Source organism: Lytechinus variegatus, chromosome 2, assembly GCF_018143015.1.
Source record: "Lytechinus variegatus isolate NC3 chromosome 2, Lvar_3.0, whole genome shotgun sequence".
Taxonomy (NCBI): domain Eukaryota; kingdom Metazoa; phylum Echinodermata; class Echinoidea; order Temnopleuroida; family Toxopneustidae; genus Lytechinus; species Lytechinus variegatus.
In genome coordinates, this window is record NC_054741.1 from 25171719 (window position 1) to 25191375 (window position 19657).

The 19657-nt window shown below is 35.3% G+C and overlaps 1 protein-coding gene across 1 annotated transcript in view; it reads left to right on the top strand.

Moving 5' to 3' along the window:
* LOC121409703 (mucin-17-like) overlaps positions 1-19657 on the top strand; it is a 172253-nt gene that overhangs the window by 98104 nt on the left and 54492 nt on the right. The window contains exons 37-48 of the mRNA XM_041601610.1: positions 196-444; positions 1977-2222; positions 2962-3207; positions 4180-4434; positions 5149-5400; positions 5747-5995; positions 7181-7294; positions 9101-9223; positions 10249-10371; positions 11562-11684; positions 12663-12788; positions 14134-14259. Of these exons, the coding sequence (XP_041457544.1) occupies positions 196-444; positions 1977-2222; positions 2962-3207; positions 4180-4434; positions 5149-5400; positions 5747-5995; positions 7181-7294; positions 9101-9223; positions 10249-10371; positions 11562-11684; positions 12663-12788; positions 14134-14259 (2232 nt within the window). The remainder of the gene's footprint in view (positions 1-195; positions 445-1976; positions 2223-2961; positions 3208-4179; positions 4435-5148; positions 5401-5746; positions 5996-7180; positions 7295-9100; positions 9224-10248; positions 10372-11561; positions 11685-12662; positions 12789-14133; positions 14260-19657) is intronic.

The window sequence follows — 19657 nt, forward strand, 5'->3', positions numbered from 1 at the left end:
AGATTATTTCGGAGAAGATACTCTTTCAGGCCATATAAAATAATTATATATTCATGATATATTTTCTCCTTAAATTGGAGATTTGTGAGGTACTAAGTTTTTTTTTACTCAGATGGTAGTACAATATTTTTTCTCTATTATTTGTTGATTATTTAGTACAATATGTCTTTGATTTTCATACTTCTTAACTCACAGTTGATAACGTGCCACCTGTTGTAACTTGCCCTCCGGACGTTACTGAAATAGTTGAATTAGGCACTTCTTCCACACAAGTATCCTTTGATACTCCCATGGTTAGTGATAATTCTGGAATCTTCAGCCTTGTACAAGCAAGTCATCAACCTGGAGCTACCTTTACTACAGGAGCAACAACAGTCACCTACACCTATACTGATGGAAGCGGAAACACAGCTTCTTGCTCATTTCAAATCAACATTATTGCTGGTATGTCCATAGTCTCATTTGGGCAATCCTCCATGTCATAATCCCGTACATCACATCTTGGCAAGCCCATTTGTCATTAGGGGCCTGTTGCAGAAAGAGTTGCAATGAATGGCAACTCAAAAAAATTAAGCGCAACTTGATTTTCAACCAATCAACAGCGCGCTTTAGGGACTTGCGATTGATTTTTTTTGCTTGCGTTTAAATGCAACCCTTTCTGCAACGGGCCCTGGGACTGTTAGTTAGAATTCCTGCTAAATCTATATATAAGAACCACTATTCATAATGGGTAAGTTTTCATACACATAATTTTGTGAGTCATAAAAGAAAAGTGGGTATTTTTTCATGAAATCACAAGGACCATTATTTAAAATGTCTGCTTATCATAATGCAAGATGGATGGGCAGGTGGGGAGGGTTGAAATCTGCCATGAGGGTTATTTATCTGCAGGAATGCAAATCATAATTAGAAAATTAAGTTGTTATTCTGAAAATGAACAAGTGTCAATTAATTATTGCTTGCTAATCATAAGATACGTTGAGGGCCATGGGTGCAGTAATATATATCTCATTCGCATGTGAATCATTTGCATATTTGCTGCACGATGATGTAACTGACGTCACATAGGATACGCATTGCTGTTGTGTGGTTACAATATGGCGGTCCTGGCCTAGCCTACCTTGTTGCCGGTTTTGTAGTTAAACTGAACAAATAAACATTACATTTTGATGTTGGAACATATTAAGCTAGTACAGGCTTGGCAATGGATGAGAGTCTTAATTAAGAGGGTACTAAGAAATCATTGAATAAGAGGGTAAATATTGATATTGAAACAAAAGTGAAATACAAAAGGGAAGCTAATGTTAATTGGAGAGGGAAACAGGACATAATGGTGCTTGAGGTTTGCTAATAATAATCAAATATTAAAAGAGAGTTGCTATTCATAATCAAGTAAGAGGGTTATTAGAATCAAGTATATTAGAGGGTGTATTTAGTTTTGAGAAACTCTTCGCTATTAGTAATCGTTATCCCTTATAATTGCTACTTATAAGTGATAACAGGATTGTTAGTCATGATAAAAAAAAGTGGGTTAGTCATGATAAAAAAAGTGGGTTGCATGTAAATTTTGACCAGCAGCCATCTAATCCCATTATGACTAGTGACTCTGCTCCAATTTTGACTAGTTACCCTCTGCTATCATATTATTGCTTGGCAGGTCTTAATGGCCCTCGGTTTCAAGACTTGCAACCCTCTTATTTTAGTATAACAAATAAACTTCTTGTTAGATTATGACTATAGCAACCGTCTAATTGAAATGCTTGAACGTCCGATGGAGGTGAGCATGCTTAAGCCGGGGTTTTAACAACATTATCTTGTTACGCAGGAACTGAATTGGCTACCCATGGTAAATATGAGGTCTTTATTTTTCTTACGATTACTTCTATTCATGTATACTTCAAAAACCTAGTGATTTACCTGTATGTTAGCCAGGTATTATTTTCACTATAGAAATTGCATTGTTTTACCCAATACAGAGGATCGCATCCCTCCACAAGTAACATGTCCGGCTGATGAAGTATATGACGTTGAAGTGCCTTCGAGTGGTAGAACAGTTACTTTTGGCACTGCATCAGCAACTGACCTTTCTACTGTATCTCTGGTCAGTGTTACACCTCAGAATGGATTTTTCTTCTCCACGGGATCAACGACAGTGACATACACTTACAGAGATACCAGCAACAATCAGGCTTCCTGCAGTTTCTCTGTCATTGTTAATTCAGGTAGGACTGCTGCTTTGATTTCTTGTGGTTTGTTGTATCATGATGTTGTTTTCAAATAGGCATTTGTATGCGTGAATGTGGTTGCATTGTACCAAGGATGAAAATTCGTCAAGAACCAACATCAATGAAAAAAAGTAGTGAGTCTGACCACTAAAAAGGAAAAGTAATAATCATCCTTGTATTAATGGAGGAGGTATCGGTAACCTAACTTTTCCAGGAGGATGTTTCACAAAGAAGTTTGACTCGACAGTAGGGCGAGTCCTCTTAGCAATATTGTGACCATTGCAGTGATGCCTTCCATATGGTACAGAAGTAGAAATTTAAATGTCACTCTAATAAAGTCATATTTTACTCTATATGGAACAGTACATGTACTTTCCCAAATCTTGTTAGCCATTTGAAAGACGAGCAAGGGTTACCTTTAGGTTGTCCTTTAATTTTCATGAAACTGGGAAAAGGTAGTTGGATTGAATACATGGTTCCCTATGGAAGGACCTCGGGCCCATTTCATAAAGTACTTACAACTGTTGTAACTTTTCCATAATGGCAACTACCATGGTAACAGGGCTCAGCAGCCAATCAGAATCAAGGTTATCATGGTAGTTGCCATAATGGCAAAGTTACAACAGTTTTAACTCTTTATGAAATGGGCCCCCGGTGTGTATGAATTTTTTGGAGGATGGTTTGTCCAATTTTAAGCAAAATGCAGTCCTAGAGCTCTGTATTTTTCTCTTCACAGTTGATACGACTAATCCCCAGATAGTGTGCCCACAAGGGTTCACTGAGTCTTCTACTGTGGGTACAGGCGGGACAGTAGTCACCTGGATCTCTGCCACAGCAACAGACAACTCTGGTTCTGTCACTGTCACATCTGATCGTGTTTCACCTATGTTTTTGAACTTTGGAGAGACGACTATCACATACACTGCAAGAGATCCATCCGGAAACATTGCTATTTGCTCGTTTACTATTGTTGTGTTAGAAGGTAAAGGAGAAGGGGTGTTGTAACAGATTTCATGGTCGTTTTATGTACATGAATGGGCGATCCTGCAATTGTTGATATATTGTTGCCCATCATGAAATTCATTTTTCTATTAAATTTTAATTATTGTTTTGTTAAATTTCACCATCATTATTTTTTAGATCCTTCTGTGTATCCATCCTGTTCTTGATCTTGTGGTAATTAAAACATAACAATAACTAATAATCATGTGAAATCTTCCAATATGGTCTGATTATACGTATACGGAGTGACAATGATTTGATAAGATTTGGTGTCACAAGGTCAAAGGCCACAAAGTGAACCTAAAGATTCCAACCAATTTATCATCCAAAGTTCCTTCATCTAAACAAAAATTCAAATGTGCCAATTGATTGTGGTTAAATTAATTGAGCATTAATGAAAAGAATGAGCAAAGGTTTTCTAAGGATGATTTGAAATGTGACCACATGTATCAGTGATTTCCAGATAGTTTTCATTTCTTTATATCACAACTTATGCATCGCTATAATCTATGTCACAATATATGATGCTAAGTTTAACGGTTTTTTACTTTAAAGAAAAAAAATCTATAATTTGTTTCACTGCAACTACTCTATTTTGGCTTTAACATCAATGTGTTTTTTTCCATTTCATTTATTCACGTAAAGTTGATATTGAAATGGGCTTGGTCATTCATAATATCATCCACAGCATAATGAAAGTAGATATTTCACTATAAAATTTCATAAAAATGTTTTATATTATTACTGTCAAATCTGAATCCATCACCTGTCAATGATGAGTGCTGATCTGATGAGGTTAAATATTAGTTAGAATGCATATCTGATTTCTACGTATACAAGGTATATACAAAATAATGCTAGCTGATATAGCTAATATTTTTTTCACTGATATACATGTATACTATGCTAGCTACATCACAGAATCTGTATTTCAATATTCATTTGTTTGTAGTGGACAATGAGCCGCCGTTGATTCAAAACTGCCCTCCTTCGCCGCTCAACACAGTTATTGACTTGGATCAAGCATTTGCTCAGGTGTTCTGGCCACTTGTGCTGGCAACCGACAATTCGGGCATCGAACCTGTTGTCAACCCATCGCATTCCAGTGGGAGTTCATTTCCTGTGGGCCAGACGACAGTCACAATTGAATTTACCGATTCTGCTCTTAACACCGCCCAGTGTCTTTTTGTAGTCAATGTCATTCAGTGTAAGTATTGGAATTGTGAAATATATGAATACCTAAATAATATGATTTATTGGCCTGTCTTTATGAAAGTCATCTGATTGGTCCAGAGTGGGATTATGTATTTAACCATACCAACGTTACAACCAACTTTTGTTGTTACCAAGGGCAACTGGCATAGTAAACAATAACAAATAAAAAAGGTCACTTTATAGTAACAGGCATAGTTAAATATTGCTGAGATCCTTAAGTTTCATCTTAGAAATTTAGAGATCTAAACTTCTGTTCATTAAAGAGATGTGAATAATGTGCTAACATGCTCTAAAATTGCATTTCTACATTTTAATGTTTTCATTAATCTCATTGATAAAAATCAAACAGAGGAAATTGGCTGATCTCTGCATATCAATTATTGCACACAAGTAAATTAATATAGGTCAGATTAAGTATAAAAGGTAGTGCAAGACAGAGAAATGACTTTTTGATCTTATATGAAAGAGATGGGTGAAGAAGAAAACATTCAAAATGTAGCAATGCAGTTTTGAAACATGTTTGTTTATCATTCACATCTTTAAAACTCTTGAATAATTATTAAAGAAAGCGAAGCAACTACATTTAGAAATACTTAAGTCCTTGTTCCAAGAGATGGTCATTCTGAACGTTGACCTGGTGATGACTTTATAGCAATCAAAATTTATGTGATAATTGCTTTTTTTAAAATACCTTATGACCCTCCAGCTGATCCAGTCCCACCACTGATAACAGGCTGTCCTGGAGACATAGAAAGATCCATCTCGCTTGAGGCAACAGACACCCCAGTGTCTTGGATACCGCCAAGCGCAACAGATAACGATGGCGAGATCCCAGACTTAATCAGTAACTTTAGCCCTGGAGCTCGATTTTCTCCTGGAGTGTGGAATGTCATCTACACCTCTACGGATAGAGCAGGAAACACGCAGCAGTGCCAGTTTTCTATTACTATTTCAAGAGGTATGTCCAAAATATTTTAATTTCAATTTGGTCTGACCCTTCCTCTAGAATGCAGCCCCATACCAAAAATACATGTAACCCATGAAATTACTCCTTTTCTTCCACCACACAAATTAATTTTATTCTTTTTGTTTCAGTCCACTATTCAAATTACTTCTATTTCTGTTATCCCTAAATGCACTCCCACACAAAAGAAACCATCTGTAAAGTTAGCAACCCTAGAATTAATCATGTTATCCATGATGGTGTTAGACGATCTGAGAATTAGACTGCTAGAAGACCAAGAGAATTTGAACCACAACTTGAAGCTAATTCTCAACACATTACTACTTTCTTTGTTTGACAGTGGATGATGAACCACCGAGCGTGACTTGCCCTGCAAGCATTCAGCAGATTGTAATAGAAGGTTCCGCCGGTACGTACGTGACGTGGGACCCTCCTGCTGCATCAGATAACTCGGGCACAGTGGAGTTTGTATCGTCCACCGCCAGTTCTGGTGATCTGTTCGCCATTGGACTCAGTTCAGTCACATACACCTACTCAGATCCTTCCGGCAACCAAGCCAGTTGCAGCTTCACAGTGACCATTACCTCAGGTATCTCCATGTGCATTAACCTGTTGGATATTGCCTATACTGGAACCTTGTGATTCCTGTACAAAAAATAGGGGAATTACGAGATTCAGTAGTCAACAGGTTAAAGAGAAAGTTCACCCTGACGATAAGTCGGTTTTGATAAAAGCAGAATAAAGGAGAAAAAAATTGGTTTAGGTTTGATGAATATCCATCCATAAGTCGGTTTTGATAAAAGCAGAATAAAGGAGAACAAATTGGTAAAGTTTGATGAATATCCATCAACTAATAATGGACTTATCAATTGACTTTGTGATGTCATACATTATACAAATAGCTCCTACATTATGTCTTCTTGTAAATTTCACAGATTACCATTATCTAAGAAAAAATTGAAATTATTAATTTTCATACATCCTTTCATTGTAAAATTATTTTCCTTCATTAAGGAATGGAATAACAGAATATTTAACTTACATGATATAGAACCAATTCAATTTGGATGTGGTGTTTTTTTATGGTAATATCTAACTGGGGGGAATTAAGTACACCTGACAAAAGATTATGTTTGCATTGACATAGCAACTCACATTGCTCATTTTATAAGCCATAGGAAGTGCTGTTATTCTTCTTTGAGCCCCCGGTTATGACCACCATCGGTTGAAGTGATCTGAATTTGGATTCATCTGTATCAGAGAGCTGCTCTCATATAACATCACAAATTTAAAAACTTTAAAAATCCATTACTTGCTTTATACTTTGATGAATATTCATCAAACTTTCACCAGTTTTTTCTCTCTGGTTTTCTTTATTGCGAGAGTAAAGATCCCCTTTAAATATGTTTCTTATATCCTTTTTTTTCATGAATATTTCTTTAGCAATTGTTTAGCCTTTTTACTGACAAATAAGCCACCTACAGAAATGGGTATTCCTTAAGTGACTTTTTGGTATACATTCTTCAGATGGTTCTTCTCAACTATGAACAATGTAGGCATAATATTAAAAGCATCGCAAAGGTTTGTCGTGTTTGAAATCATATTTCTGATCAAGATATGACAAAAATTGAACAATTCTTGTGCTGTTTCTTGGACGTTATTTGTATCGACTTGTATCCATTAATATTGTTTCACACATTTTGTATATTCTTTTGTCATTCATCATGAAAGACAAATTAAATTACCATTAAAAGAAATAACCATGTTCTCCTAGGTTCGCCGTGCAACCCGAATCCCTGTCAAAATGGTGGCCTATGCGTACCGACAGATCTTACAAGTTACCAGTGTATCTGCACAGAATGCTTTACAGGGACTAACTGTGAGACAAGTAAGCAACTTAGATTGAATTAGTAAGAAAAGATAAGTAGAGTGCTAATGGATGAGTACAATGAATATGTTATGTTATATTTGTTAATTTTATCAAACTTTTTGCTCCAGGATCAATTCCTATTAAGTTCATATTAAAGCCAATAGAGCCAATATATTTCTTGTATTGCATTCTCAGCCATTCAATAAAAAATGACTATATTACTTTTTTTATAGATTCATTTATTCATCATTATTAAAGATTTCACTTCATTGAAAGAATGCAAAGCATCTTTTGATCTTATAATGAAATAATTCCTCATCTTATATCTTTATGTAATGTAAGTTATGTAATAGTCCATTATTATATTATTATATGAAATCATGAATGATTGTGTAATTTAATCAAAACAGGTCATAGTAGCAAATTTGCATGTAAATATAAGATAAAAAATGATTTTGATGAGATTGGTCGCAGGACCAGTAGCATATCTATTTTGACTTGTATTCTAATTATGTTCAGTGATATGGTCTTCGTATTAGGAGTAATAGTTTTTGTCTCACCTGCGAAGCAGAGTGAGACTATAGGCGCCGCTTTTCCGACGGCGGCTGCGGCGTCAACATCAAATCTTAACCTGAGGTTAAGTTTTTGAAATGACGTCATAACTTAAAAAGTATATGGACCTAGTTAATAAAACTTGGCCATAGGGTTAATCAAGTATTACTAAACATCCTATTAGAGTTTCATGTCACATGACCAAGGTCAAAGGTCATTTAGGGTCAATGAACTTAGACCATGTTGGAGGGATCAACATCGAAATTTTAACCTGAGGTTAAGTTTTTGAAATGTCATCATAACTTAGAAAATATATGGACCTAGTTCATGAAACTTGGACATAAGGTTAATCAAGTATCACTGAACATCCTGCACGAGTTTCACGTCACATGGCCAAGGTCAAAGGTCATTTAGGGTCAATGAACTTTGGCCGAATTGGGGATATCTGTTGAATTCCCATCATAACTTTGAAAGTTTATGGATCTGATTCATGAAACTTGGACATAATAGTAATCAAGCATCACTGAACATTTTGTGCAAGTTTCAGGTCTCATGATTAAGGTCAAAGGTCATTTAGGGTCAATGAACTTTGGCCGAATCGGGGGTATCTGTTGAATTACCATCATAACTTTGAAAGTTTATTGGTCTAGTACATTAAACTTGGACATTAGAGTAATCAAGTATCACTGAACATCCTGTGCGAGTTTCAGGTCACATGATCAAGTTCAAAGGTCATGTAAGGTCAATGAACTTTGGCCATGTTGGGGTTTTTTGTTGAATAACCATCATATCTCTGTAAGTTTATTGGTCTAGTTCATAAAAAGTGGACATAAGAGTAACCATGTATCACTGAACATCTTGTGCGAGTTAGAGTAGTATTCAAAGTCAGCACTGCTGCTATATTGAACCGCGTGATGCAGGTGAGACGGCCAGAGGCATTCCACTTGTTTTTTTAGGATACATTTATTTATCAAATAAAAAGGATCAACTTCACTATCCAAAAAATCAAATGATATACGGGAATATCATTTTTGACAAGTCATTGGTGTAATTACTTACACGTATGGTGTATTAAAAACAGTCCAAGCACCGGTTACCAATGCACTGAATTTTCCAACAGTATGTACACTGTGTGCATACATTTTACTTGTACCCATACTAAAGGTGTACTATTTTTATACTTGTACCTTACCCGAGCATTTGTTTAGGTCCTGTTTACAATGATGCATGTTTGACTGATTGAAAAAATGTGGGATATTTTTCCTTATTCAGACCTCAATGCATGTGTCAACAATCTCTGTGAGAATGGAGCAATCTGCATCCCAGATCCAGGATCATGTACCGATTACAGCTGCCAGTGCACCGATTGCTTTACAGGAAGATTCTGCAATTTACGTAAGTTTCTTCTACATGTTCTTTCTGCCTTTATTTTCTCCATACTAAAGCATAGACTGTGCTTACTATATTGCATATGACATATGGGGATGTTACGTTCATAACGTATCATCCTGGCAAAAAGTATAAATTATTAACGTCTGACAGAAAGTCATGACCAACCATTCTGAGGTGTTTAATGATTGTTTTTGTGGCCCAAACATGGAGTAGTGTGTGTGCAGCGCTTTGCTACCAAACGGAGAAGGCGCTGTATCAAATGACCTATGGATTGGATTTTGTTGTCTTACAAAGTGGCCATTATGAGGCAGGCTGTGGTACATCCAAGCAAAGAAACCCATGTAGTATTATTTGTTGTTGTTTTTTAAATACTTTTTCAAAAATATCCTAGTATCTTTCTGAGGATTAAACATCAGATACAGTAAAATTCATTATGCTGCTAGTCGCATATTCATTAAACATATTTTGTTGCATTCCTGCACAAAGGCTGTTAGCACGTTGCCTTCCCGCACAAAGGCTGTTATCGTGCAGTGAACAGTGTGCACTGGCAGTTTTTTTGCAGGAAGGCAACGTGTAGTCCGTGCTAATGGCCTTTTTGCAGGTTTAACAGCCTTTGTGCGGGAAGGCAACAATAATAGCATTTGATGGTAATAATGACATGATGATTAGTATCACTTGTATGGCACCATTCATGTATGTCTGTTTAATTACATTCAAAATATTGTATTCTCTTCCAAAAAGCTGACATATTTTTCAACAATCAATTTGTTTCTGTTTTCTTTTACCAAATACCCTCTGTACCACTTGACTCATGTGAAAACCATTTCAAAATATTGTCTACTCTTCCAAAAAACTGACATATTTTTTCAACAATCAGTTCGTTTCTGTTTTCTTTTGCCAAAATGCCATCCAAAGCACTTGGCTCGTGTGAAAACCATTTCAAGATATTGTCTACTCTTCCAAAAAGCTGACATATTTTTCAACAATCAATTTGTTTCTGTTTTCTTTTGCCAAAATTCCCTCCATAGCGCTTGACTCGTGTGAGAACCATCAGTGTCAGAACGGTGGAGGCTGTACAGTGGATCCCCTGAACTGTGTACTCTACACCTGTACCTGCCCTCTGTGCTTTACTGGCCAATTCTGTGAACAGGGTAGGAGTTGTTTTTAACTGTTTTTTTTTACATGCTGCTGTCGCCAGCTAGCACAATTCATCTGGCATGATTGTAGTTGATAATATGCCAAGGGTATTTCATAAAGCTGTTCATGAATTATGAGCAACTATCCCAAGTAACTTACGAACAGCTTTAGGAATTGCTCACGAGATCAGAGTTTGTTTTGGTCACATTCACTTGATTCTTTTTTTTTGTAGACAGAGATATCCAGCCAGGTACTTCAAAATTATTAACCAGTTACCTACTGAATAATCCAATTTTCATATTTTTTTTGAAGGGACTGCATGGTTGCCACTCAGGTTTGGTCAGATTTGGTTCCATTTAGATCCTGAAATGACCAGGGCCCTGTCTTTTAAAGAGTTATGATTGATCCGATCAATCGCAACTATGGACGGCCAGCAACGTCAACATCTCTTATGCATGTTTGTTCAAAATATTTTCTAGCTATGATGTATATTCATGCATCATTGTTTTCTTGAAAATTCACTGTGCTTCTCCTTGCATACAAAGGACATTGTGCAAATTTGTTTTAGAAAAAATTATGACACTGATGGATTTCCATAGTTACGATTGATCGGATCAATCATAACTCTTTGTAAGACGGGGCCCAGATGGACCCTGTCAGTTGCAAAATTTCCCCAAGATAATCATCAGTTAAATATAACACGTGAGGAATTAACAAAAGCAGGACAAAAATCTCGCATAAAGTAATTAGTGTTTTCCATTATTAAACTGCTTTATTCTATGAGTAAAAGGGGTGCTTACTAGATAACTTTCATTTGCCTTCTGGAAAAGATCACTTTCAACCAGTATTTGATAACACATTTTTTCATGTGTTCTTGAATAATGATGTGTCATGTTTTTGAGTAAATTATATTTGATCAATATTAATCTTATGATGAGCATTCATTCAGATAGCTACATATACATGCATCTATGAACTGACTTCAATATGTTGCATATTTTACTTAAAACAAAACCAAGATTAATCTTCTAATTTAGTAAACCACAAATCTAAAACTAAAGAAATCAATCAGTAGAAAGGGGGATGGTATGTCTGACACTAATGAATGCGTACATTAGGATTTGACCTTTCCAACATGTTTCATTTCCGCCATTTTAATACAGACATGTAATTATTGTTTCCTTTTCTCCCTTTGATTGATTAGAGGTCAGTGCTTGTACTTTCAATCTGTGTGCCAATGGAGCAAACTGCGTTCCAGTTGGGACAATCTGCACCGAGTATAAATGCTCCTGTCCAGGCTGTTACACTGGCGCTTACTGTAATGAACGTGAGTTTAGACTTAGACTTATACAATATTCCGATAGTCATGGTTTATTAAACCTGAGTTAGCTTACATTACACTTTTCTGGAGCCCAAGTTGTCAACTCATTCACCAAGTGAAAAACGATTTCTTATTCTGCTGCAAAAAGTTGTCAAAAGATCAAATGAGTCATGAATTTGGAAGAATAGGAAATAAAAAAATATCATGATTTTTCATGAATTGATTGATACATTATAAGCTGCTACAAAATCTGGAAGAAATATTATGAAGCCCTGCATTCCATAGAAGTGTGGTTAGGTTTCATTATCAGAATAACATCTGATGTCATTTACACTCCTAAGATAAATCTTACTCTCATGAAAAATGAAGAATTGTTTGAGGTATGAGCTTCTAGCTTGGCTCATGAATGAATATTGGTGGTAACAATGATCTGATGAGAATTATAGGCATGAAGTTCAAGGTCAGATGTCACAGAGGTGTATAATATAAAAAAAAGTTGTTGTAGTGATAAATAAAGAATCCTTTATTGGATCAAATTCAAACTAGGCCCATGGGTAGATTGAGTTGGCCCATTAGTGGATTTGAGTGAAGGCGATCTGATGTGTCTTGGGGTCACAGCATTGAATGTAATGGAAGAACTTGTATATCTATTAGATAGATTATCATTAAACTTGGTTCTTAAATTCATATGGAAGTGAAAATATGATAGGCTTATTAATTAAGTTAATTGAATATGCAATATATTTTCAGACAGTGATGTAGGAATAAATTTTGACTGTGTGCATTTGAGAAGCCATCTATTTTTAGATTTTGCATTATTTAATAATTTCATCTTTTGACTCTGGTTTTAAAAAGAATATGTTTACTATCTAGTGTGCTACACAATCACAGTAGACATAATTGTAAATTGATATCATTGTTATAAAAAAAATCAGTATGAAATTGTGTGTATTTTATATCGTGTTTGGTTCTCATTCCCTACAGTACGGGATCCTTGCTTCAACAACCCATGCATGAACGGTGGCATATGCTCTGCTTTGAATGATGGAAACTGTTTCTCCTACACCTGCGAATGTTTCGGGTGCAACACTGGCTACAATTGTGAAATCAGTAAATAAATTGTATTGAAGGGAAAATTGGGGGTTTGGGCTTGGCATCACCCCCATGGCCCATACTCCCTCTAAAATTCTTATAGGATGTAATATATGCTGTTAAACAATGTATCCAAATAATAAACATTATTACCTGAATGAGGCATTTTGGAGACAATTTAGTTATATAATCTATCAATATGTTGATTTAATGTACCAGAAAGAGTTGAACAGGTAATAATAATAATAATGATATTGACTGGCGTTACTTTCGGGAGATACCAAAAATATTTCCCTCACTAGACCCATATTGCCCTCGTCTTCGACTCGGGGCAATATGAGACTAGTTTGGGAAATATATTTGGTATCTCCCTCAAGGCCAGTCAATATTATATAAATGTATCTGAATATCTTTTCTGAAATGATCATATTTCATGAAAGGACTTGTCGGACAAATTATCCAAGTCCCATTTTATCCAACAATTTCCGTAGTAACATTGCTCCTCAGCCAAACAAAATCGAGGAAAGTTGTCAGATCTGACAACTTGTTGGACAAAAATGTTGATGAAACACTCCCCTGGTCTTGAAAGTATGAAATTTGTATTTGATTCCTGATCATAAGTTGAGTATTCTTGTGCATAGGCATATTTTGCATTCTTTGAACCAATACACACCATGAATAATTGTAAATTGTGAATCTTAATTCAATTCACACTTACTGCCTTAGGTTTGTTTTATTTCTTGCAGTACATGCCGTTTTCCCCTGATATGAATATCAACCTTCATAAAAGTGGGGAAAATGAATGTTCATTTCCCATTATACTTTTTGCCCCAACTGTGATCAATGTTTTTTCATTCCAAATTTCACTTTTGCACAATAAATATTCTGTTTGTGGTCACTCTTCCCCCCTCGCAGAGTATGAATTTAGAAATAATCCTTCTTTTATAGCAACTCAAGTCACATCAAGTTTTCTTCATATGAACATGGACAAAAAGTATCATATGAATAAAACTTGATGTGACTTGAGTTTTATTCATATGAACCTTTTTGTCCATGTTCATATGAACATGGACAAAAAGGTTCAACCATATAACCTCTGTTTGGATATCATGTAGGCCATAATTAAATTGTCATCAAGACAATCAATTACTACTAGTATCATCATAATTTGTATTCATTATAATCATTCACTTTTAATACTCCAAGAAAGGACACACAGGAGAGCATTCTACCCAAAAAAAGTTCGATAGGTTCAATGCAAAATGTTATTTGTCATGAACAAAAGCAGGAAATATAGCCCACATGCAGAAGCTATTTGATTTTTTTCCATTTGATGTATTTAACTTTTTTTCTCCTCATATAGCAATCCCATCCCCTTGCTCTGGAAATCCTTGTCAGAATGGAGGAAACTGTCTGAGCATCCAGGGACAGTGTGCTGCTTATCAGTGTCAGTGCCCACCAAACTTTGGTGGTCTTCATTGTGAAAATGGTAAATATTTTCAATGTGTTAATGGTAAAGATCACATCTGGCTTGAGGTTTTTTTTTAAATCAGATCTGGTGCTGTTATTTCTATTTCGAATAGTAGAAACACATCCATCAATCTATCTAGTTACACTGTACATGTATTTGTAAATTAACCCCTCCCCACCCCCTCCCACACAATTTTTTTTATCTGAATGAATAGAGAAAAATCAAATCAGCATAATGCTGAAAAGTTTGTCGTTAAAATCTAGTTAAAAAGTTTTTGAAAAAGTATTTCATTTCAATACTTTGCCAGATTTCACAAATCAGATATATGCTCAACAAAGGTGATATGCAAATAAGAGAGTCACTGATGTTATGCAATTACAACTTCTTTCGTATATCGTTAATATGGCATACTTCAATTTTCATTTTGAGAAGAGTTGGGTGATGAATAAATTTGACTTGTATTTGAATCATAATGAGTTGTATCAATTGTGACAGATCAGTGTAACCATCTTTTTATTTACAGGATAAAAAAAAATCTATTTAGTAAAAAAAATCTTATTTCAAATAATAAAATGTGGAAAAATTTTTGATTGTGTGACATCATTCGCTCTCTCATTTGCATAATGCCTATGATCTATACACTTTTTTGTAAAATTAAGCAAATCTTTTTAGTATGATAACTTTCTTTGTATATGATTTTAATGAAATATTAAGTAACCAAGATGAAACTTAGCAGTCCATAGAAATATGGACTGGTATTCTTGTTTAGTGTGAACTTTAACCCAGGTTTAACTTATGAGAATACAATTTAATCAGTTTTAGAGTTAGTTTTGAATTAGAAGGAAAATGTTATGAACAAGAATTAAGTAATTAATGAAAAAAAATAAGCCATTTCCATAAGGCGGCTTGTCAAAGGTGTGCGTGCGTTTTTACCTTTATATTCTGCGGCGAACCCGCTCAGCGTGCCATTGTCCATTTTTCTTTCCTACGGGTCAGTGCTCTTGCCATTTAAGACGACAGCGTTCCCTTTTGCAGCGAAAACGGAAGCGTGCGCTTTTATCTTTTCTTTTGACACCCCCGGTTGGCTCTCCGATTAGATGTTTTTGCATGAGCGCCCTCTATGTCCACAATATCGACGTCTTAGGCAAACTATTAAACGAGCGATCTCTGGTCACTGATCTGGATATCGTTGTGTCCTTGTATCGGTGTGCGTAGTTCAGTGGGGTGTATATTTTCAAAAGTTACGCTTTCACATTTTTTTGATAATTTTTCGTTTCGGGTTTCAGTATATGACAAAATTCAATAAGATTTAGATTCTATTTCTTTAATAGAACAACTAAGCCTAGACCTTTAGCACGAGCATGTTGTTTTATTTTGAAGAACATACCGTTAAGAAATTGAATTTCTGAAAGTAAGTGTTCAGGCGAGGGTAAGATTTTTTTTCATCACACTGAGCCCGCACAGTCAGCATTCAGTTGTCGGGTGAAAAGGAAAGATATGGAATTGACCTTAACATCTTTGTAAACGAAATGCAAAACCCCACGCAAAAGATGCAATATAAATCATACCTTGGTCCAAAAATGATGGCGTTTAAAGCAATACACTGAAACGCTACTGTGAAAAAAAAACACTAAAAACATAAAATGCAAACTTTTTTGGTGGAAAAAAGGCTGAAAACTAAAGGCAGCGTTGAAATTCAAATTTGAGCTTAACATAGGTCTATGTTTAATTTAGCCCTCTTGTCAATTTGTTTTTGCTGTGAATGTCATTTTTTGAGGACTCTTTTTTTGGCGATTTTGCCCCCCCCCCCCCCTTGTGGAAAATCCTAAATACGCCACTGCATTTGTTTAAACATTTGAATTCTAGAAACTTATATATTCACACATAATACAGATGCCGTGCAAAACAAACGAATAAAATATCATTTATTTGAACTTTAAAAAATAAATTGGATGCTCAAGCTGTCATATCGGTCATTGTAGCTTAAATGCACAATTCTTGAGTTTCATTGCCCGAAATTCAGAACAAAAAGTACTTTCGTTACTTTTTAAGACCATTACAAACATCTTTACCTTCGAACGAAATCAAAAGCACTTAAAAATGAATATTGAAATTATCAAAGTTGAGGTAGTCTTGACCATGAATAGAGTCGAGTGTTTATAAAGGAATTATAGCGTCTTCTATTAATCCCATTCTACACTTTAATGACCGATGAAAAATATCGCGTGAATCAAAATGCAAATTAACACATTTAAGTGACTCCGACATGATATTGGACAGGAAAATCTATACTATCTTTTTACCTTGGATCCGTCTTTATTCTCTTATATAAATTTCCCCTGTGATCTAGAGTGCTCCGTGACCTAGTGTTCTTGATTACCATCCTGGAGCCACATAACCGAAAGGGGTCTGGGGCTGAGGCCTCCACAAGTACCATGATTTTATGCATGGTGACCCCACCCCTTCAAACCAGTCCGCTGGGGGGAGGGGACTTAATTATTTCTTTCAATTTTCCTGTTCTACTTATAATATTCAATTTTGTCAACTTAATTCTGATGGCTTCTTTTTTCATCCAACTTAATTTCTTCCTTTGAATTTTTCTAAAACTTTTCTATACCTATTCTTTTTTTAACCTTCACGTTTTGACTTGAACAATGCGTGTATATTGCCGTTGATTTCTTCTTCCTATCAAATATTTAAATTAATCTGCAATGTGTGTATGTCAAATTATTGCAAAATAGATTCCCAGTGTCTAAGGTAAACATAATTTACCGACGTAAAGTTAGTAATACGAAAGCCTCTTTGGCCTACTTTCCCTTCCAACTTTGTACTTCACCTGTTAATCGTATAGCTGCATTCTGTATAGCTTGCATATTTAAATATGCACCAAAAAATAAATTAACGTACAGAAAATGGTAATACCTCGGTAACATTTGCTCTACGGCGGCCATACAGCGAGTCGAAAACAGCCGTTTTATTCATTTTATTAAAACCTATATTTAGCAGGTCCAAAAACTGTTAAAATGACTGTTTTCGACTAGCCGTAAAACAAATGTGACCGAGGTATTTAGCATACGAGATCAACAAGAATGGAGTGCATGCTGGTGCGGATCCTGCTGGAGTAACACAATACAATCCAATAAGCGCCGTATTTATTTTGAACAATAGTTGGGCTCTCAAAAGTATTGCGGTCTATTTTGTGACCTCTACTAAAAGAAGTAGTGGGTCTATATTCTGCACATGGAGGGTACAGTTATGTAGTGAATCCCGGGGGGGAGATCATCCGGCCCGTGTGCCCCTCCCCCCCCCCCCTTTGAGAGCCATTATCAATTTTGCTAATGTAATAAGCTATTTTTACACAAGTGTGCCCCCTTTATTTGAAACTCACAACATGTATTTTAATGAGAACATGTCGTTCATACACAAATGAGGACCTTCACTTTAGCCTGGTAAACAGAGAGATGGTAGGCAAGAAATATAACTCAAATGTTCACATTAAGAGTAGACCTATAAAGAGGGAAGTTACATGGTTAATCAAAAATGTGTTGATAAAATATCAGTCGAACGTTATCTGCTTCGCCAAATAAGTTTTATGTAATATTGCTCTTTATGAAGGCAAGCATTAAACTACATTAAATGTCGAAATGTTAAGAAATATAATGGAAACCATATCAAAATGCACATTACGAAAAGAAACAAAATCAAGGTTCTAGTATGGGGACAAAACGAGAACAAGAAAACTACCCATTTGATGCTCATTTTAATTCCCCGAAAGCCGGACATTGAAAATGACATGGGCCAGCGCATTGCAAGCTGTATTTAACGGCTTACCCCATTGACAAGGTAGATTTAAATTACCCCATTCTTGATTGGGGAGATTAACGTATATTCTTGAACATAGAGGTGGTCTGACGGGTTGCGGATTTCAATAGAAAGATTGGTAGGGGTATGTCAAGGGGAGATTATCACTTTGTCAGCGCGGGTGACTGTCTTGATACTTTGATGTTCCCCGATGTGCCTTCTATTCGAAAACCGTGTTTGCAACTAATCCCAATTATGAGACTATTTGGAATCAAAATGAAAGCCTAACTGCACCCTTTTCATAGATTTCGTTTGAAAATAAAATACTTACGTTTTAGGTAAAATTGGAATATGAGAAGGCGCTTCATAATATGTAAACCAAATAGTGTCACTTTTAAGCTTTATTCTTTTAAATCAAATTTAAAAATATATGTAAAATAATCTCACAAGCCTAATCTAAATCGTGCGAGCATGAAGCGCGCTAATTTTTAAATTTTTATTTCATGTATTTTGTCCTAAAATAGCATTCTGTCAATGCTTGTGATCCTAAACGAGATGAATGAATTTAGTACGCATTGATCGTTCTGATAAAAAAGAATCTGTTAACGGCTGCTTTTAATTATTTGTAAATGAAAACGTTACATATTTCAACAATCAAATAATGCGAGCGCGAAGCGTGAGTTGAAAATATTTACTTTTCTTCCTGAAGAATAGAAGTTCTAAGCAATCTTTGTAATCATGAAAAAGGTAAATACATAACTAAACAAGCGAAGCGAGCGCGAGGAAAATTTGAGATTCGTAGAATTGTGAGTGGATATGGATCACATTTAAAAAGGAACATATATGATTCATTATTATTACTTTGAGTTTTGACATAGGGCCGGGAAATTCTAAGAACAATATTCCATCATGTGAAAATTATGACTGTCTTCCTATTTCTCTTCTTATCTAATCGCGAGATGAAACTTTTTGATATTCCATTCTGAAAAAGGGACAATTTATCAATAAATTAATTCATTAATCTAATAAACCTAATCAGAGTGCGAAATCTGTCAATATTATATATTTAAAGCACTTTTGTAATTATGAATAAGATGCCTGAGTTGATATATTTTCAACAATCAATGTGCGCGCAAATCGCCAGCCGAAAATTGTTGATAAACTGTCATAAAATGGAGATTTTAATTAGTTTGTAATATAATATTGAAATTTTCATAACTCACCAATCAATATGCGAGCGTGCAGCACTAGCTAATATTTTTTTACAATCTGACATGAATAGGGATATTCTGATAACTAAAATGGAATACAGGAAAATAATAGGTACCTGACAAATCAAATTTTGTGAGCGCGCAGCGGAAGCAGAAAATGTTGATATTCAGACAATAAAAAATAAAGTTTTACAGAACACTTTTTAAAAAATGAAGTTCGACTTCCGATTTGAAATATGTTATGTATATTGACTTCAAAAGTTGATATTTTGAGTTCCATATGTGTAAATCACCTAAAAGGCAATGCAAGCGTGAAGTAGGAGCGAAAATTTTATATAATGACATGACATAATTTTTTTTAAATTGTTTTCCCTCATCTTATTTATTCAATCGTTTTCCTCTTC